The 21864-nt window shown below is 37.4% G+C and overlaps 1 protein-coding gene across 1 annotated transcript in view; it reads right to left on the bottom strand.

The window, feature by feature from the left end:
- LOC110159334 (glucosidase 2 subunit beta-like) overlaps positions 1-21864 on the bottom strand; it is a 384952-nt gene that overhangs the window by 256518 nt on the left and 106570 nt on the right. Inside the window, 1 exon segment of the mRNA XM_020923884.2 lies at positions 16362-16448. Coding sequence (XP_020779543.2) covers positions 16362-16448 — 87 coding nt within the window.

Genomic DNA, 21864 nt, shown 5'->3' with positions numbered 1-21864 from the left:
TTCCCAAGATCGAGGATTTAAAGCCTGAACAAAGAGAATGTTTGGTGAATTTTATTAAGGGGAAAGACGTTATTGCCCTTTTTCCTACAGGATTTGGCACATTACATACTTCATGACCAAATAGCAGGGATTGGTTAAATTAAAAAAGTGCCCCCCCTACCATCGAGCGAAGGAATTCTATTGCTGTGAGGTCAGACAGTTTCTACAAAGTGAAACTGGCTGATGAATTAGGCGACAGTTAGATGCCTATTAAACATAACCCATTATCCATTTATTAGTGCACAAGTTAGGCATCAAAATTATTATTTTTTACAATCATAATGAATAGTGATTAAGCATATATAATTCTGAAATCCTATGGCGAGCTACTTGAAAGGGAGTGGTGAGCTACTGGTAGCTCCCGAGTTACAGGTTGGAGACACCTGCTCTATAGTTTACTAGTATTTATCTGCATACACAGTAGTTTTTTGTTTGGGATCCTAATCAAAAGCTTTTGAAAATACCACACCACACAACCTTTTAGTCAATCGATGTACAGGGCATGTCTTTAGTTGACCAAGAATTTCTTTAGCCCAAGTACAAAGCTTAATTTCAAATCCTGTGGCTGTCACTGGGTTAAAAAGATCATGCAGTACTGAGCATCTGCAGTATTCAGATGAGACAGTAAATGTGTGCGTTGCTATGTGAAGGGTAGAATAATGACAGCTGATAGCGGAGGGCTGGTGACCAAGGCTGCAAACCAGTAAAATTTATGTTTTGGGGCCTAAGGCAGACAGCTGTGTCCCCATTCATTCCTTCTATCGCTCTCTCTCTCTCACACACACATACACCAGCTCTCTCCTCCCCCTCCTCATCTCTATCTTCTCTCTCTCCCCCTTTCACTTCCTTCTCTATTTCCCCTCTCACCCCTGTCTCTCTCCTCTCATTCGCTCCTCTCTCTGTCTCACTCTCTCTATTTCCCTTTTTGTTCCGCTCTCTTCTCCTCTCTCCTTCCCCCTTTCTCCCCCCTCTCTTCAGCAGGCAGGACAAAGGCACCCTAAGTGGCTTCCTTTCTGCCCGTCCTCTAACATGGCTGCTGGCGCTCTTCCTCCAGCGTGCAGCCTCAAGTGCCATGGGTAGTTTGAGTCATTGGCTGTTTTAACAAGCGAGTCTTTTGATTAATTTTAATGACACTTCCGTAACAAAATCTACCACTAGGAGTTCTTCCTCATCTTTTATTACATGTCTAGAGTTGAGAGAGAATCTGTATGATACTTAAAGAAGGACTCTATAATGGCTGTATTTTTATTCATTTTGCACCTTTACCGGGTGACTCATGTCTGCTGGGGACTATGTTTAGTCTACAGCAGCACTAGTGTAGGCAAAGCTGCAATAAATGTCGAGTTTGTTTCAATTTGTGAAAAACAAGCCAAGGCGCGAGTCAGGGAACAAGAAATTCAAAGGCTGAAGGGCTAAACAAACAAATAAGAACTGCATAAAACTATTGTGTAAATGGTACAATAAATTATTTTAATGTGACCTTTTTTTTTAGCTAGTCTGTTTCAGCGTCAAAGCATATAAAGGTTCACTGTGTAACTTTTCTAGTGAAAGGGTACACCATCTGCTCCATGGAGATGTTATTGCTTTGCTTAAAATGTTCCATAGTACAGCATTAAACTTATCTATCAAGGATTTATTTCATTATGTTTTTATTGCTGAACATTACCGTGTAAAAAATGCATTCTTACTGACTTTCCTCTCCAGTGATCTGACCTGTAACTTGGTCAGGTGATGACACTTGCTTGTTTCATAGGTAAGTAAATGGTAGACACTCCAGCAAAAAAGCTACATACTGGACTTTTAAATCATTGGACACATTAAAGCTGCACTACTTTTCTTCAAAGACACGTTATTACACAGCGTGATATTTAACCTACTGTATCTGTCACCATGGAGACAAGCAGGTGACACCACCATGCCATGTTTCAGGTCAGATGTGAGAAGAGCTAGAGCTGGTATCATTAAACAGTAATCGAACAATATATTTCAATTTGATTTGATACGGTTCAATAAAAAATAAAGGCAAAATCATGGCTGTGATACTAAAAGTCTTTGTTAAACCACTTCTTGTGCAAAGTTCATATGAAACACAAACATTTTAATCGTCAAAACAGTGAAACAAACACTAAGTAACAAAATAATTTAATAAAATGCACACAAAAAAATGCTCTTGGCGATATATCGATATAACAGCCCACGATATCAATACTGCATCATTACATTAAACAATACGATATCGATATTCCAATATTTTTGCACACCCCTAGCCCTCACTCACAGTAAGAGCACAAGATGAGTAGAATGTCATACTGTGGAACATTCTAGACCAGACCTGGGCATTTTACAGCTCCCGAGCCACATACAGGCCACATTTTGGTTGACTCTGACCGACCTGTTAAAGATAATTTGTAATTACAAAATAAACATATTTTACTATTTTACCTCATGCATGGACGAAAGCTGCATCGCTTTTATTTCATGATGTTTTAAAATGTTTTTCTAATTAACATTTCTCGTAAGGTAACCTCACTTTTTCATTGCTTAGTCATAACATAAAATCTCACCAGTCTAAGCAGCTTTTCAAAACAATGCGATTTACTGCTTTTTTTTAATAAAGAAATACAATTAATATTATGCAGAATTTAGTTAAGCATTTTGCCCGACCCTCCGCAGTATTTTTTGTTTCTCATGTGGCCCCCTGGAATAAAATAAATGCCCACCCCTGTTCTAGGCAAAGCACTTACATCTCATCTTTAAATAGCTTGCTTCATTTTGGATATCTTATTTAACATTTAAATAACAAGATTGTACCAAAACGTGGATGAAAATTTCAAAGTTTGCCTCATTTATTTGAAGTTAAAACTTAAATAACTCATTCGTAGAAGTAGCTATCAACAAATCCTTCTGTACTATCAGTGAAAATCATGTTAATGGGTGTAATGTTAATCTTCATATGCCTGTATCTCCACTGGGCGATCGTCAGCTTGTGTGGCACCATCACACCCAGCACTCACAATCTGCTCGTGTCTGTGGTGACACAGGTGAGAGCCAGGAGCAGAGGAACACAAGAAAAGAGCAAGGGAGAATAGGCCTGAATAAACTGGTAAAAAATATCTAATTGTGTTAACTGACAAGCACTGTAATTGTGATTAATTTTGCAATTTAGGTTTTAATCCTACGATTCATTTTTAAGACATCTAGAAGAATCGAAATGAACTGAACTGAAATATGAACTGACTAGGAATACAATCACACATTTCAGAACTTTCAAACTGCAGGTTTAGCAGTTTTGTTACATATTCTATTGTTTATGGAAGAAATTATTCACTGCAAGTCCAGAATGATATCTCTCTGAATTAACAAAGGGACTTATTGGTCGACCTCCATTTTGAACAATGAGTTCTTATTAACAGAGTTTAGTACTTCAGGCCCTTGTGATATTATTTTTCTTTCTTTTTGATACAGATGGACCATGTGTGTCGTTGATTGGCTAATCCACCCGTCAATCAGCAAATCTGAACCAGTGACCAAACTCATCTTCGTAAAGTATTGGAAAGAAAACGACGGTACTTCAAAAATGGGCGCCTTTGCAATTTCAATGTGATTGCAATTTCTCTTGCAGGAGGACTACCACTTCTTGCTTCAAACCCCGACAGAAGCACAGAGCTGTCCCAGGAGACCCTCTGTACGCCAAGACACTAACTGTTTATTAAAGCGTGAGTGGGTGAACATACTGTAGTCTTGTCAAATCTTTGGGAGCACCAAAAGCCTGCATCTTTTCATCCCTCCATGAAATTGAATGTTGGGAAGGGAAATGAAGTGTACCATCTAATAACAGTAAACAGAACCAGTGAGGCCTGAGATATCGAGGGCTGAGCAGACGGAAGTTTTATGAGTGTTACGGTTTGAGTTTGACGCAGCAAATGCACAAGTCGTATAAAGACTCTTTAAAGTGTATATGGCATGTTTTTCTAATTATTACCTGGTTTTGGTGGGATAGAAACAGTGAATATTTATCAGTTAAGTGGCAGTTTGTGGACTAAAGTGGCGGTGAATTGTAAAATGGATCTACTTACGTCTTCAACGCTGAAAATTATATCCAAATTTCAGCCATAATTTACAAGCAAGAAGCATTTTTTGACAGTTCAATAAATTCTGTTTAGGCCAATAAATAGAAAACATTAGCCATATGTATTAATAATATTTATACATACTGTACATACATGGAGCACACATATTTTCAACACAGATGAATGTAGATTATCTTAATGTTGTCCTAACCCTTACCATAACAAATGGATAATAATGCATTTTTAGTGTTTGATGTCAAATTGATATTAATAATATAATGCAGTGTGTTTCTTTTGTTTTCAATAGTTACATTCTAATATGCAAATCATTCCATTATCCATAGAATTCTTGATGTGATTTTTTTTATAAATCCGACAATATTGACGTTTCATTTCTGTGGTAGGGGGCGCTATAGTGTACACTTTTCACATTCTTTATAGTGTGTTATATTCAGGCCAACACCCTGCATTAGTGATTCCAATTTCAGCACAATCGCAGCATGTGTGTGTAAGAATTTGTTTTTTTTAAGCCCCTGCTGGCCAAACATGAGAAATGCCCCATATCCGTAATACAGTTTTTATATTTTCATAGAATTGATTCCCCAAATTTCGTCCAAATCCAATAATGTTGAAATGTTATTTTATGTATGGTAGGGGGCGCTATAGTGTTCAGTTGTATTAGACTTCATAGTCCATTACATTCCAGCCTGGATCACACAACTATGATATTTAATGCCTGTGCCCATGTCATCAAAGAAACAGGAATTGAAGGTGATTTTTTGCCCGTGTGGTACAGGCAAGCAATAAGGAATATCACAAAAAACTGATAATTTTTGTGAACCATTGTCTCTAAATGTTACGTGTCAAATGTGAGCTCAATTGGACCAAAAACCAGGCACTAGATGAGTTTTACAAACACACAGTCAAAGCGGTGATGAATTTTTGATCCAATATGGCCAACTTCCTGTTCATCATAAAGCCATGCATCATTTTCAATCATTTCAACTTTTGTCTTGTCCCCACTCCCATAGAGGTCCACTTCTAGACGACGCTGTTGAGTCAGGTCACTTTGGACATTGTTGCAACGTTTTATCAAATTTTTCACTGGACTGGTTAATCTCATACTCGGTTTGAGGACTTTTTGTTGACGTTTAGGCCCTAAAAATCATAATCCTTTGCAAGGAAAAATAATAACAGAGAAGAAGAAAGTGGCGAAGAACAATAGCCCTCGCAAGGAAAAATAATAATAGAGAAGAAGGAACCGGCGAAGAACAATTGCTCTCGCCAGTTACTCTGTTACTGGCTCGAGCCAATAATTTCCAGGTTAGAAAAGTTCATTGTTGTGTTCCTATTACTAAGGATGGACAGCACACTATGGTCTAACCTCAAATTGTATCTGAGCTTCATAAAAACTATAGTTTTTATGAAGCTCAGAGATAAGAAAAGTAAGATAGATATAGTTAGGTCGGTCATTATTTCTGTATTCAGTATTCTGTATTTGTCCAGTAAAAGCTAAAAATCAGGATTTAGGTTTCATCAGAAATCAAAACGTTATCAGTTGATATTAAATAATAAAAAAGACAATTGTAAATAATTTATCATATTTTGGTGATATTTTGAGGTTACTCCCAATTTCTCCAGTGAAATAACATTATATTCCACCTCAAGTTTGCTTCGAGTTTTCTCCATTATAGAATTTGAAATGAATTTGTTTGGAAACTTTTAAAGGGTCTGCTGTTTTGAGTTTGCCGCAGCTCTTGTTTAACTGAGTCAAACATTGAGGTCGCTTATGGAAAAGCCATATGGATTCTTATCACAGAGGAGCCAACAGTTTATCAAGTACACCACATCGCCAGTGTACGACCAGACTTCCCTATACATAAAGTGATAATACATGCAAACAACGTACACATCAAGGAAGCACACTCAACTTAAAACAGTGTGATCATATCATTAAGTGCTATAAATGTTGCAGTCTGGGCAAAAGCAGATTTCTGCCCATATGCTGGTATTTTTACCGAGAGCATCAGATGGATCGGCAGAAGTTCAGAACTGAGATTTAAAGAAGCAGTTAAATGATCCGGAGCCAGACTACGGGGCCTGGGATGCTGTGGTGTGAATGTGACAGAAGGGATAGAGAACAGGGCTGAACCATTTGGGAAAAATATCTAATTGTGATTTATTTTTATTTAGTTTTTTCTCAGGCATTGTGATTATGTTTGCGATTTATGTTTTAAATGTTATGCTATATTACGTAAAACTGACTCCTGTGAGCTTTAAGCCATGTTATGATGTTGGGACTTCTTCAAAAACATACCTGGAATTGTGTTTTGTTTTACACATTTGAGTAATATTTATTATTAATGATGCATTTTTTGTGTTTGATGTGAAATTGATTTAAAATAGATCAATAATATTAGTAATTAGTATTATTGTATATGTCCAGGCATGTCCCACCGGGAGGAGGCCCCGGGGAAGACCCAGGACACCCTGGAGGGACTATGTCTCTTGGCTGGCCTGGGAACGCCTCGAGGTCCCCCTGGAGGAGCTGGAGGACAGGTCTGGGGTGAAGGAAGTCTGGGAGTCCCTGCTTAGACTGCTGCCCCCGCGAACTGGTCCCGGATAAGTGGAAGAAAATGGATGGATGGTATATGTAGAATAGTATTGTTTTATTAATAGTTAGTTGAATAAACAATTTCAGTGCAAATTTTTTCAGTGCAAAGTGCTAATTTTTCATAATTCTGTAAACCCATGGATAGATTCCTTTATCATCATTGAGGTGGTCCCACATTCTACACAAAATATTCTGTTCTCAGCAGACAAGTTTTGGTTCATAACTTCTCAGGACACTGGTGAACACAAACATGGAGAACTCGAATACTTTCTCAACAAAGCCCTGGCACCTCTATACATCAGAGGATGATGCCCACCTCTACGATGAGAACTTCAACCTGGAAGCTCTGATCTGCCCCACACCAACAGGTGGCATTCAAGAGCCACAGGAGACCCAACTGGTATCTCCCAACATCCTGGACTTCTCAAACCCTGAGGAAAGAAGTCTGGTCCAGGAAATTCCACCCCTGGAGGACAGCACTCTGGTCAGGGCGAAGAGTTGGGGTGGACAAGGGCCAAGATTGCAGATCAGGTTGGGAAAAAAGCAATTCTTTGGACTGCAAGCTTAAGACTCAAGAAAGGATTGGCAAAGAAAAGGACTTGGAGTTGCAAAAACTCACTCACTCACATACTCTTCAGTAGAAGGACAAGCAACTACAAAGCCAAGTTAATGCATATAAAGTGATCCAGGATGTGTATAATTCTACAGTATAGGAAAATGTGCAACTGAAACAAGAGCTTGCCAACTCCAAAAAAGTCAGGGGAAAGACTAATGACTTGGAGTTGAAAGAGCTCAAAGCCACTCTCCAGAAGAAAGATAAAGAGCTGGAAAACCATGTTAGTGCGTACAAAGAGATAAGATATCCCTATAATAATACAGTGAGAGACTATTTCCAGCTCAAACAGGAGCAAGCCAACACCAGTAAAGTCCAGGAGAAGATGACATCAAAACTTAAAACATATATAATGGAGACTCATAGCACATGTGTTGATGTTGATGGAGATTTCACCAACAAAGAAAATGAGAAACCGTCCAGGAAGGTGCAAGAGCTGTCCTCTGAACTCTTCTCAGCATGAAAGGAGCTGTGTCTTTGACTAAATATTTTAAACCATCTTGATTATAGTTGCCCTCTCTGGTATCAAACCTTTAAGACAGAACCAGTCATCCCCAAAGTCTGTAGAGTCGTGGCTCCCCATTTTATTCAAAGATTTAAAGGGCCCCCAAAACAATACGTAATGTTTTTCTCTCAAATGTACATGTTAACAGTACATATCAATGTCTATGGGCTTAATACTAATTTAAAGTAGTAAATGAAGCAAATACCCAGACCCTACTTTGGGAATCACTGGCTTATGGGCCCGGTCAAGCAGAAGTAAACAACAAGGGCAAAAATTCAAGTTAATGCCTCTGATATAAAAATGTATTGAACAGATAGCATATGTACTCTAGTTTATGAAACTGTTTACCTTTTTTCTGTACCATTTTTGGTTCTAAAGTTACATACGTTTTAAACAGACCATGTATGAAACATGGAACAAAGATTATTTCCCAAATTTCAAAGACCTGCAAATCATGTAAATAAATTGATGTATTTCATCATATCTTGTGTTATTTGATCTTTGGACTGTTGATGAAGGAACATGATTTTTCAAAAAATTTAAATATTTAAAATGATAAAAATTTGCTTGGATGGACTGACATATTTTATAGAAATAGTTTCCTTTCATTTTGAAGTAATATTAAAGTATTTGGAAGAAAAAAGCTGACAAATTATACAAAATCATGCACCTTCTACTTGTTTGCACAGTTTTCCCTCCGTTACTTTTCCCTCCGTTACCATGATCTTTCTTAATAAAAAATCTCATTACTCAAAAAGTAAGAGGTTTTTCAACCTAATCTTGTACCATATGGTAGAAAACTATTTGAAGCAAATATTCAAATCAGTTTGTTAAGGATTTGTAAGTGAGAACCGCTAGTTATCACTGTTTGTATTTAATGCCCAAAAAGTGCTGCATATTTCATTCCTTCCGTTACCAACATGAGTTTTTAAATTTTTTGTCAACAACTTGAAAGAATATCACAGGTTTAACTTTACCCTGTTGGAGTGTTAACTCTTTCCTACATTCTAATACCTTACTTATTTCAATAGTCGATCTAGTTTCTGAATAAGAGCTATTTGAATGTAAAAAATCTGCCCGTTTCCCTCCGTTACCACTTGACCGGACCCTTATACAATATATCTGCAAGAGCAAGACAAATTTTGCTCAAACATATGAAAAAAACAGGTACCAAAAACAGGTACAGGCCGTTCTAAACTACAGAGTTAGCAGTTTTATATGCAGAATAAGTCAGATATTTTGTTGTTTGCTGGGAAAATTATGGTACTTCAAAATATCCAGCCTGTGCGGTTCAGTAATTGCGATCTGGATGTGATTGCGATTAATTATGCAGTCCCCAGAACAACAGCGAGTAGACTACAGAACAACGCCACATAAAGGAAAACCGATCTCCTTGTGGACATCGGCGCTCTCCAATCACTCGTCATGACATACTGAAACTGAAGCAATGTGCCCCATGAAATATTTACTCAAGTTGTCTTTGCCTAAAAGGGGGAAGAAGGAAGATGGAACGTCCAACCAAATGCTCTTGGTGTCAGGGTTGGTTAGAAGAGACGGGAGAGGGGAGAGAGGGGAGAGAGGGTTAGACCAGTAAGTGAGGGTGGGGGGGTTCATTAAATGTTCACACGATTCCCCTCCTCATTCCAGTCAGGCCCCAAAATACACAAGTAATTCTGCCACATGCTCAGAATATCTCTACAGTAGCAGCTAACAGCACTGGAGGAGGCAGCAGACATGTTAGAATGAGAAAGACGGGAAAACTAAAGGCCCATGTGGTGTAAGAGTGAAATCAAATGAATACAGTAAGATTGCAAAGGCCAAATTCTTTAAAATGGTATTCATTCAAAACAACTGACTACTTATTACTTTATCTTATTTGCAGAATTGATACTGAGAAAATTTTGGAGGAAAATTCAGTTTTAAAAACGTATACACAAAACTCTACTCACTGAATTTTAGTATATAGGACCTCAACAAAAGGCTCAGCTGAAAAAGACCTAATAAACCTAATAAACGGTCCATCATCTGCTTCAGGTTATGTTATTAGTCAGATCTGTGGACAGGCTACCCAACTCACAGTAAAAACACATGATTTTCAAAGCATTTTTTGCAGTATTCACCAATTATTATAAGAAAGATAGAAACATTTACAGCCATACTATTAGGGGTGTGCAAAAATATCAAAATATCAATATATCGTTTGATGTGATGATTCAGTATAGATATCGTGGGCTGCTGTATTGATACATTGCCAAGAGTATTTTTTTGGTACATTTTACTAATTCTTTTGTAACAGTGCCATAGTTTTGTTGCTTGTTTAGAGGAAGGAAACTCGTGTATGCCACACATTTGATATTTTCACTATTTTGATTATTAAAATGGATGTGTTTCATATTAACTTAGATAAATAATAAGTGGTTTAACAAAGACTTTTAGTATCACAGCCAAGATTTAACTTTTTACTGAATCGTATTGAATCAATCTGAAATATATCATACTGAATAGTATCGAATCAAAAGCTCACTGTATCGAGGTATGTATCGTATCATGGCCTATGTATCAAAGTACGTATCGTATCGGCAACTTCTTAATGATACTCAGCTCTACTATACTATGGAGCATTTCATAAAAAACATACCATTATGTTCTGTCAATCATCATATCACTGTTGCACTGTCTTCCTATCGCCTCTTGAATATAGCTGAGATTTTATATTTTATTACTTTTTAAAAATTTTATATTATTCAATGTTATACTTATTTTTATATTTTATTTTGATTTGTACATATATTTATGTAATATATATATAATTATGCCTTATTTGACACCTGATTTTAGACTAAGACTTAGACAAGTTTTTATTGATCCACAAGAGAAATTATTTGGACACAGTGGTTCACAGATCACAGTATAATATAATAACAAAGAGTAAAAATATAAATGGTAATAATAAATTCTAAATGAGTGGAAAAAAAGAGCAAGAGACTGGTGTCAAATAAGACATAATTATATAAATGTAAATGTACAAGATGTACAAGATAAGTAATAAAATATAAAATCTCAGATTTACACAAGAGGTCATATGAAGACACGGCAACAATGATATGATGATTGACAGGACATAGGGTTAGCTGTGAGTTGTTGTACAGTTGTAGGGAGTATTTTCTGTTACATAAGGGTGAGTTGTTGTACAGTTGTAGGGAGTATTTTCTGTTACATAAGGGTGAGTTGTTGTACAGTTGTAGGGAGTATTTTCTGTTACATAAGGGTGAGTTGTTGTACAGTTGTAGGGAGTATTATCTGTTACATAAGGGTGAAGTTGTTGTACAGTTGTAGGGAGTATTATCTGTTACATAAGGGTGAGTTGTTGTACAGTTGTAGGGAGTATTTTCTGTTACATAAGGGTTGTTGTACAGTTGTAGGGAGTATTATCTGTTACATAAAGGGTGAGTTGTTGTACAGTTGTAGGGAGTATTATTCTGTTACATAAGGGTGAGTTGTTGTACAGTTGTAGGGAGTATTTTCTGTTACATAAGGGTGAGTTGTTGTACAGTTGTAGGGAGTATTTTCTGTTACATAAGGGTGAGTTGTTGTACAGTTGTAGGGAGTATTATCTGTTACATAAGGTGAGTTGTTGTACAGTTGTAGTATTATCTGTTACATAAGGGAGTTGTTGTACAGTTGTAGGGAATATTTTCTGTTACATAAGGGCGAGTTGTTGTACAGTTGTAGGGAGTATTATCTGTTACATAAAGGTGAGTTGTTATGTTGTTTTAAGGAGTTTTTGTTACATATTTAGAATCTGTTATTACCATTTCTATTTTTTTCCTCTTTGTTATTATAATATATTATGATTTGTGAGCTATTGTGTCCAAATAATTTCACTTGTGGATGAATAAAGTTTGTCTAAGTCTAAGTCAAAGTCGAAAATACGAAAATGTCAAGTTTCAAGTAGCATGTTAGTTTACAGTAAAAACATATTGCGCAGTCAATCTCGGTGAACATTTGCTGTAGAAAAGCCAGAATAATGCAATCTTGACAGCCTGGAGAGCAGATACAGTGATTCATTGACAAATCTTGGTAATAAAAATTGCGAGAGCAGGCCATAGCTTCAGCTTCAGTTGCTATGAAGTATGGTTTATGTGAGACGTATGGAGCACCGTGAAAATATGTCATTAGCCACTATGCTAACACTATTACAAGGTCAACTGTTCCACCTGCTATATTCTCTTTTCATTTCAAGAGCTTCAATTTAATCGTATACAAACATGAAAGACGACCTTGCATTAATGCTTTTTTCCAGTTCATGAAAAATATATGTCTTTATGGTCGTCAAAGCGAAACTGGTGACAGGGAAGGTCCATGAATGAAAAGGTGCGCAGGTGAAGTCATGTAGGGACGTCCTTATTAAGATGCAAATGAGGAAGACAGGTTTTTGCATATATTAATGGATATATACATGAAAAATATATCGTAATGAATTTTTAAATGATATGGGAACAAATAAACTAGGTGACATTAACAGGAGCACAGTTTAATACGTGTAGAGACGTGAACATGTTGGTTGCTGGGAATTTGCTCATCTAAATTTAATGATTTGTAGGATTATGGATCAAATAAAAACAGGAGATGCTAATTTCATGATGATAAAAAAGAGCACATTTTAGTGAATACACAGAAGCAATCTTAATTATTCTAGTTCTAAATAGTCTACTCATTGGGTATGTTTTCAATAGATGTAAATGACATAGTATCTTGGTAACCTTGTATAACGGAAGATTGACAGCAACAAATTAGTGTGAGATGTTTAATTTTCAGAATCACAATTACTCCTATCTATTTTTATTCATTTAATAGATTTGCTGAAAATATGCAGAATACAGAAAACTACACTTCATATTCATTGTGAGCTACTATGTCCTAGTGTCTCAATTTCAGTACTGAGAGACTTGATCCTGAATACAGATTCCAATACCACAATGATGAACAGAGTCTTTATTTAGACAACAGAATGCCGTTTTCAACAAAAAATCATGGTGCATTCTTTCCTCAATCCCTCAGTAGTCCAAGCAGGTTTTATAGTGGTCCATGGGCATTGTATACCATATTTTTGGAGTAAGAGTTGCACTTTTTTCATGGTTTGGTTGGTCCTGCGACTTATACTCTGGAGCGAGTTATATATTAAAATTTTCACACTGACAGCCTCGAGGGGGGCGCTCTAGGCTTGTGGACCAGTATCTACTACTTCTGTTACTCCTGTACCACTGTCACTTCACACTCCACTGCGCATGTCTCCTGCAGAAAGAAGTGACACCGAGGATGACGAAGTCAGTGGATTTAGTGATTTGGAGTGAGATGGAGATATTGGTAAACTTGTTCTGTTCTGTTGTTTGTGCTATAGTTATCTGAAGAACTGTTCATATGTGATGTTAACAGCCTCTTGTTCTCTGTTCTATTGTTTTTACTATAACTTGCCTTTCAATATGAAATATCAGTTCCTGGTCTCTGATTTTATTAAATAAATTTCCCTCAGAAAAGTATGACTTATAATCTGGTGCGATTTATATGTTTTTTTCATCTTCATTACACATTTTTGGCTGGTGCGGCTTATACTCTGGAGTGATTTGTATTTCAAAAAATATGGTACTACCATGTGGTCTTGTTTTTGTTCTCATACAGCTGAAGATCATTCCAAAGTTATTCAGGAAAGGTCCATTTCTGTCCTGTGACTTTTTTAGAAACCATACTTGCTAAAATTTATATCTACTTTCGATACTAGGTTTAGTATCAATTAATAACTGATTATCAATATTTTTGACAATCCTACTATGTCCAAGTAATTCAATATTATTCTTCCACAAAATGTCCACTGTCAACAAATCCAAAATGTTGACTATATGGGCCAAAAATAAGCCGGACTCTTGTATGTGGCCTTATAACTCAAACTTACTTTAGATAGAAATTGAAAAGAACATGCATTGGTGTTTACATAGCCCTTCACACTGGAAACCCACGCCACTTTTGAGTTCACCCATTAAAAACAGCACGAACCTACTCTAGTGTAAAACATGGCCTGACTCTGAAAGCTTCAAAATATCCATTAGATCTTCCACCAGAGGAATACTTTCACCCAGACGACTGCACTATTGCAGCAGATTCAGTTTCGGAGATAGCACTTGACCACTCTTGCCGACAACAACCAAAACTGGGTGTATTTTTCATGACGAAGGACAGGAGTGCCTTATAATTTACATTCTATGATGAACCGAGAGCCTGATAAGCTCGGCGACCGGTGAAATCTAATCTGGAGCTCTATGGTTTTTTTGTTTTGTTTTTTGTATCTATGGAAATGGCTGGGTTTCTTATCGGTCCGAGCGGGTTATTTGAGTAGATTCGGAGCTCTGGCTTAGAGAAGGGACTCAATCACCGCCGCCTGCCGATAGCCCTCCCTTTGGTCCTCCTCCTCTCTCATCTTTTTATCTGGAGGAGCGGAAATGAAAGGATGCTATCTCGCGCCTCGCTACGTCCCCCCCGTTCAGGAGACAGAGAAGCACCGACCGTTTTCTTTTTAGGGCCCGAAGATAAAAATGTGGTTTATAAACTTGTTTTTCAGAAAGTAATATGTGGGCATGAGATGGACTCCGAAATGAACAGGCTAATATGGAGATGATTGAAAGTTTTTTTTTGTACTGTAGCACTTGGTTCTATAATGTAATGGTGGAAATACAGAGGCAGTGTTTTTAAAATAGTAGAAAGTTTCTCATTTACATATATTACATACTTTCCTCAAGCCAACCAATATCCAAAAAACAAAATAAATAGTACTGTTTTGGGGGGAAAAGTTTTAAAATGTTTGATTCATTTAGAAATTTTTACCACTTTACAAAGCAGAGTCTGTGAATTTATTGTCTTGCTATTGCTTTGCCTGAAATGTTCCACAGTATGGCATGAAACATATATACCTCTGTAGAGTTATACTGGTCAGATCTATGGAATATATATATTTTTTAATATAGTACAGTATATTGATATGTTTGATGCCATACTGTGGAATATTCCAGACAAAGCAATTACCGTATTTTTCGGACTACAGGTCACACTTTTTTTCATGGTTTGGGTGGTCCTGCGACTTATACTCCGGTGCGACTTATATTAAAATTTTCACACTGACAGCCACGAGAGGGCGCTCTAGGCTTGTGTGTCAGTATCTGCTACTCCTGTTACTCGTGTACCACTGTCACTTCGCACTCTACTGCGCATGTCTCCTGCAGAAAGAGTCACTGTCCTGTTGCAAGAAGTGAAATATGCAACCGAAAACAGTAATCGAGCAGCAGAAAGAAAGGTTGGAGTGAGCGAGAAACTCGTGAGGGACTGGCGACAGGCGGGAATGGAGAACACAGCTTCACGGCAACTGGGAGGGTGCGCCATGCAACTTTCCTGGAAGTCACTGGATGGATCGACAAAGCCTGAACTTCAGTGACAACCGAAACCATCCTGTTGGGATTCAGAAAGGCCGGAATAATTCTAACCGGAACTGAGCTGAGTCTGATGACAACTACACAGAAGAGGAAGCGGCGCTAAGTTTACCTACGGAGGTTGCGGAGTTGCTCAGAAGTAAAAATGTAAAATGTAAATGTAAATGTAAATGTGAATCTAAATGTAAAATGTAAAATGTAAAAGTAAAGAATTCAATGGATTTAGTGATCTGGAGTGAGATGGAGAGTTTGGTCAATTGTTCTGTTCTGTTGTTTATGTTATAGTTATAGTCTGAAGAACTGTTCATATGTGACGTTAACAGCCTGTTGTTCTCTGTTCTATTGTTATTACTATAACTTGCCAATCAAGATGAAATGACGGTTCCTGGTCTCTGATTTTATAAAATTCATTTCCCCCAAAATATGCAACTTATAGTCCTAGACTTATAAAGTTTTTTTCGTCTTCATTAAGCATTTTTTGGCTGGTGCAATTTATACTCCGGAGCGACTTATAGTCCAAAAAATCCTGTATATCTCCATGGAAACAACCAGGTGAAAGGATCTTCCACCAGAAAAGTTGGATTTAAACCACTTAAACAGCCTAGCATTTAAGTTTACCCTGACCAAGGTCCAAAGAAGAAAAGACAAACTACAAAAGCCTAAGAGGGTCAAAAACTTTGTAATGGCTTTAAAGAGCAATGCAGTGTTCTCCAACCTATGGGACGACACAATGGCCTAGACAGTGATCGATACCATTAATGACTTGACAACCATTCTTACAAGACAATGGCAACTTCGAGTCCGAGCAGTGAATTAAACTCCTCAGAGAGACTGCATTTTCAAACAACAGTCATTAGAAAGATAAGGATAAAAAATGCCCGAGGTCTCGACATTCACCATCTCCACACGACACAGTCTGAATTGGGCCTGTAGTTCTTCCAAATATATCCCCGGTCATGTCATTCCGTGGAAATTAAACCGGTAAAAAATGGCCAATTTGTAAGAGAAGGGGCGCGCGGAGAGGACGTGGGTGGCTGGCTCTCACCTTCACACTGTCTCCTCTCGTCAGGGTGTCCCAAAGCGTGTTCCCGAACGTGCTCAGATCCATGCGCCGCCCTCCTCCCAGCAGAGTCTGCACACAAGAGACCAGGGTTTAATCACTTTGGATCAAGCCAAATCTCATCCAGAAACATGACCCACTGGCAGCAGATAAAGCGTGTATCACCGGTTAGCCTATTCATTTCACTCGGTTAACATTATTATATTTAAAGGTGAACTATGTCACTTTTTGTTGCCATGGAGATGCTATTGCTTTGCCTTGAATGTTCCTCAGGTTTGGCTTTAAATGTATTGCTCTTGTGTTTATTAAATAACAGATGTTTTTATCTATCAAAAATGCATTCTAACTGTAAGTGTGGCCACCTCTCCACAGATCTGACCTGTAACTTGGCCTGGTCAACCCCACCTGCATGTGTCACTGGAGACAGATACAGTATGTTTAATTCCATGTACTATGGTCCAAGGCAAAAAAAAAAAAAAAACTGACGAAGGCTTTTTTTTTGCCAAAACATTATCTAAACATAAAAAAATAATAAAAAAAAGATTTTGGACTTCAGCCATCTGAGTGTTCTAAGAGTTTTTCCACTTTTATTTTGCTGTTCCCTGCATTTGCACCTCTACAAGAACTTTGGTGTGCATTTTCTGTTTCATTTAATTCCATATTGTGTAACATTTTGGAAAAGCAATAACGTTTCTCCTGTGTAACCTCTTCACAAGAAATTACACAATGCACCCTTGAGATTTTTTTTCTTTTTCTGTATTTTGGTGAAGTCAATAGTTTTATTTTACAGCAAATATGACATACTCTCTATATAGAGGTAATTCCATACCTGTTACCTACAAACAAAATATTAATGAGGGCCAAAGTGTGCCAGAATAACTAGGCATGTAACAATAACCAATATATTGTGATATTGAATCGTCAAAAGTCTCACAATAATACCATGGGCTTTCACAAATATCGAATCACAAGTTCCTTTGCTTAAATGCATGTTTTTTTTAGACGCAACAGCTTATAAATATAGGGAAATACATATCCCATGATTCATTTCAGTGCAGACAACATGAAGAAATATGTTTTTTACTCGATTTCTTGGGATTATGATGGAAATAATTCACAACAAAACCTTGTCAATGTATTTTAAAAGCAAAAAACTGTCCATTCTACAATTATATTAGCCTCTTCAAAATATTTCAATAAATATCGTACCGTGAGATGCATATCGTGATAATATCGTGCTATGAGATTTGGATATCGTTACATCCCTAAGAATTACATGTTTAATCGTCCGCATAGGTTCATTAGGTCTTCTGTACCGATTATACTTTAGATCAGACATGTCAGACTCAGGCCCGGGGTCCAGATTTGGCCTGCAATATAATTATATCTGGCCCTCGAGATCATATCAAATATGTATTAGAGCTGGCCCGCCGGGTACAGACAGGCTATAGAGACATTATTTATTTCAAATTTTGTTATTATTTTATGTTATGCTTGTTCTGGATTCAATGTTTAAGCAAAACTGTTGAAATATTTCAATAAATATTTAGTTTGGCCCACGACTTAGTCCCAGTTTTTAATTTTGGCCTCTGTGAATTTGAGTTTGACAAGTACTAGGGATGTAACGATATCCAAATCTCACGGTACGATATTATCACGATACGCATCTCACGGTACGATATTTACTGCGATATTCTCGAGAGGTTCACAGAACTGCACATATGCTATTTTTTCTTTTTTTCTTGATCAGTCTTCAGTGTGAATCATTACTGTCATATTCCAAGTGCTTAAAAACTGTTATTTTATTATGTAGTAAATTAAATAGAGGATTGTGGTCTATGCAGTTCCCTTTTTTTTAAGACTTTTAAGTGAAAAACCTTGGAATTTGTTATACTGGGACTGTCCATGATATTATTGTGAGAGTTTTGACGATACGATATCATGATATTTCGGCTATTGTTACATCTCTACTAAGTACAGACCTCTGTGCTACTCTGCTCCAAGAAGGAAGACAGCACCAAAGTGTGTTTAAGTCAGCTGACCAAAAGTATGAAATAAATAGAGGTCTGTACATAAGAATCTACATATAATCCATGTTTATTCTGTCAGAAAAATGCCTTCCATGTGCGTAAATTGCCCCAGAATTTTAGATGGGATTTAGAACTCACCGCTAGTTCCTGTATTTTTTTCCTTTTCAACTTTTCCCACATACTACTACTTACTAGATTTAACACTATTACAAATATTTAGCACAGTTACGGTCTCACCAAACCAAGTAATCATTAGAAAAACCTGAAAACCTGTCATAAGTACTTTAACTGGCTTAAAAGGCGTGCAAGATCATCAAAAGTGCAGCACGGCGCCTCTCCACAGCCTCTCCATATATGCACAAACCCTTTCCACGCTTTTAAATACTTTATCAAATCCAACACGTAACCTCCTCCACAAGTGTTTACAGCTGCAGAGAAGTACCTATAGATTCAGGAAGCACACACCATCTTCCATCTACACTCGAACGCCCCATGACCCTCCCTGGCACGGGCTCATGAAAAGTGCATTATGTGGTCGGGTTGTCAGAAAAGGTCGACATTAAAACTACTAATTCATACAAAAAGTAGCAGGCATTCATACACTCTTGAACTTTTTCAGAAGATGTGTAGTATATTATTCTTTGTTGAAAATGACATTACATATTTGTGAATATGGAGAAGGTACAGAGGAGACAAAAGGCCATGGTGTAGGATTAAAACACCAACGTATCTTATGTTCTTTAAAAAGTTTTTATTTTGCATTGTGCTATTCAAAACAGATTGAGTACGCTTTCCAGCATCCTAAATATTCACTGCAATGAGTTTATAAGGACTTTTCATCGCTTTCACTTTCTTTCACGCAACTACAGCGTTCTGTTAAGTTATCATTAAGTTATTATTAGGGATGTAACAATAACTGAAATATCGTGATATCGTATCGTCAAAGTTCACACAATAATATCGTGGACCATCACAATATATTCAATTACAAGTCTCTTTGCTTAAATTAAGAGTTATGGTGCAGCAATAGCAAAAAAAAAAAAAAGACAGAGGGAACTACATAGACCATGATCCTTTGCTCCATTTCAGTGCAGACTACAAGAAGAAATAACAGTTCTAAGCACTTTTAAGTCTTAGTTCTTTGGATTAAATCTTGTCATGGCATTTTAAAAGGAAAAAGTAAGGAAAATATCACAATAAATATTGTACCGTGAGATTTATTTCGTGAAAATATCGTACCAAGAGATTTGGATATTGTTACATTCCTAATTGTGAGCCTCCCTACCATATCGTGAGCTTTCCCAAGATATTGTAATAAATATCGTGCCGTGAGGTTCATACTGTGACAATATTGTATCGTGAGACTTGGATATCGTTACACCCCTAGTTATTATGATTATTTACAAATGTACGCGCCTTTTGTTTAGAGGAGACTGACAGTATTTTGAATGTTAAAAAACTGTAATACCAAACCATAAGGTGAGTGGAAAGGGTTAACATTTCATATTTAGCCCTACAAATATGACCAATTTTACACATATAGGTGCCGTAAAGTCAAGGAAAAGTCGTGAAAAAGTTTTTAAATTTTGTCAGTGAAAAAAGCGGGAACCCTGGGTGATGTCCCCTGCACCAGAAGTTACATGGTGCGCCTTTAAATCTTTTAAGGAGACTAGCAGGTCACACACCCTCCAGAAAAGTTACATAGTGCACCCATAGAGTCTGTATATAAATAGAAAGTGACCATGGGGGCACTTCTGGTTCCATCGACTTAAAAAATCAACACTGAAAAATTGTCATGCCTCTCTCTATAACTGCTGCTACGAGCCTTGTCATTCTGTTCTTCAAATGTTCATATTACCTCTTTCTAGAGTTTTATTTCCTGATTCTCGGGCAATAAAAAGCTTTAGACGCTGACATTATACAGCTTATTTATTTTGACCTCAAGAGCAGCTTACACAATATAACTGTGCTGGGGCAAGACACATTTTGCTCAAATACGTGGAGATTTAAGCCATGTTATAATGTTGTTAGCTCCTCAGAAAACATACCTGGAACTGTATTTCATTTGTTGTTTCATCCGCACGTTTGTGTAATCCTTTATTATTTGTCTGTCTATTACCACATGACATCACAAGGTGGAGTCTTTACAGCTTAAATATTCAGGGTTTGTGTGTTAAACATGTGTAAAATAAACAAAACACAACTCTAGGTATGTTTTTTTTGATGAGGAAACAACATTTTATAAGACACATAGATCAGAAAATAGTGCAATAGGAGCCTTTTAATAATAATTCAGAAACATCCAGTTTACTATTACTGCTCTAGGTCCTGAGTCCTATGTGTTTTTTTACAATTCAGTGCGTGGTATCTTTCGTGACTTGCTGTAGTGAAGCCATAAAGCATCGATCACAAATGCGGAGTTGTAGTCGGACAGATACACTGCCTGTTTTAATTCATGGGAGGCAAAACGCATCACTCGTCCACTCTGAATAAACATGGTGCTCTGAGGGAGCGGGGGGATCCTGACAGGTGAATTCATCTGCGGCTTTTTGCCAAGTGAAATGGAAGTGAGTGAGGCGGTGCGTACCAGCGCAGGCCCATCAGTCACTCGGCCGTGAGAAATACTACATGTTCAATGGGAGGTATATAAAAACATAGGTAGAGAAATGCTATATATGACTATTCTTTACTACATCACACATTATTTATAATACTGTTTAAGATTTGAAAGGTATTCAACTGGACTTTTTTTTTCTTAATGGTGCACACATATACCGTGTAAAGAAATGGACTAAAAGATAAAAGAGTGTGGCATCACCCGTAGAGTTCAGCGCCAGTCCAGTGCAGCTCACGAGGTTTGCAGTTAGAGTAAATTTGGAGGTGAGTTCCATATTAAGGATAGGAATTTATTTACAGACAAAATAGCAATTTTAAAATCACCAGGTGAGTTGATCTGAACATTTTAAGATCAGAATGACAAGACTCGTAGCAGGTACAGAGAGAGGGGTGATCATTTTTCAAAGTAAAGTCGATAAAGCCAGAGGTGCCCCCATGGTCACTTCCTATTTGGAACGCGGTGGCTAGTGGGTTATCTATGTGAACGTTCAGACTGCCGCCTGAAGTGACCCAAATCTGATTTTTTGGCCCCTATGTGACCTGTATCTGATCTTTTAATCACAGTCTGAACGACACAGATCCGATTTTTTCAAATGCGACCCAGACCACTTCAATATGTGCTCCTAAAACCAATACATATCTGATCTTTTGACATGCGACTTCAGTCTGAACGGACAAAGCGCATTCATCTGACCTACACATTATCAACAAGCCACAAATGTCACTATTCTGCGCTGAAGTAGGTGAAAATTGTTAATGAACTCCATGTCACTGAAGTGAAGCACATCACCACTCACCACTCTTGGCTCCGTCTCCACATCCACACGTTCCTTTCAACGGAC

The sequence above is a fragment of the Boleophthalmus pectinirostris genome, unplaced genomic scaffold (assembly GCF_026225935.1).
Source record: "Boleophthalmus pectinirostris isolate CB_2022bp ecotype Guang Dong unplaced genomic scaffold, ASM2622593v1 HiC_scaffold_20, whole genome shotgun sequence".
NCBI classification, from domain to species: domain Eukaryota; kingdom Metazoa; phylum Chordata; class Actinopteri; order Gobiiformes; family Gobiidae; genus Boleophthalmus; species Boleophthalmus pectinirostris.
Note: the sequence above shows the minus strand (reverse complement) of the source record. Positions and strands in the feature narration are given on the sequence as shown.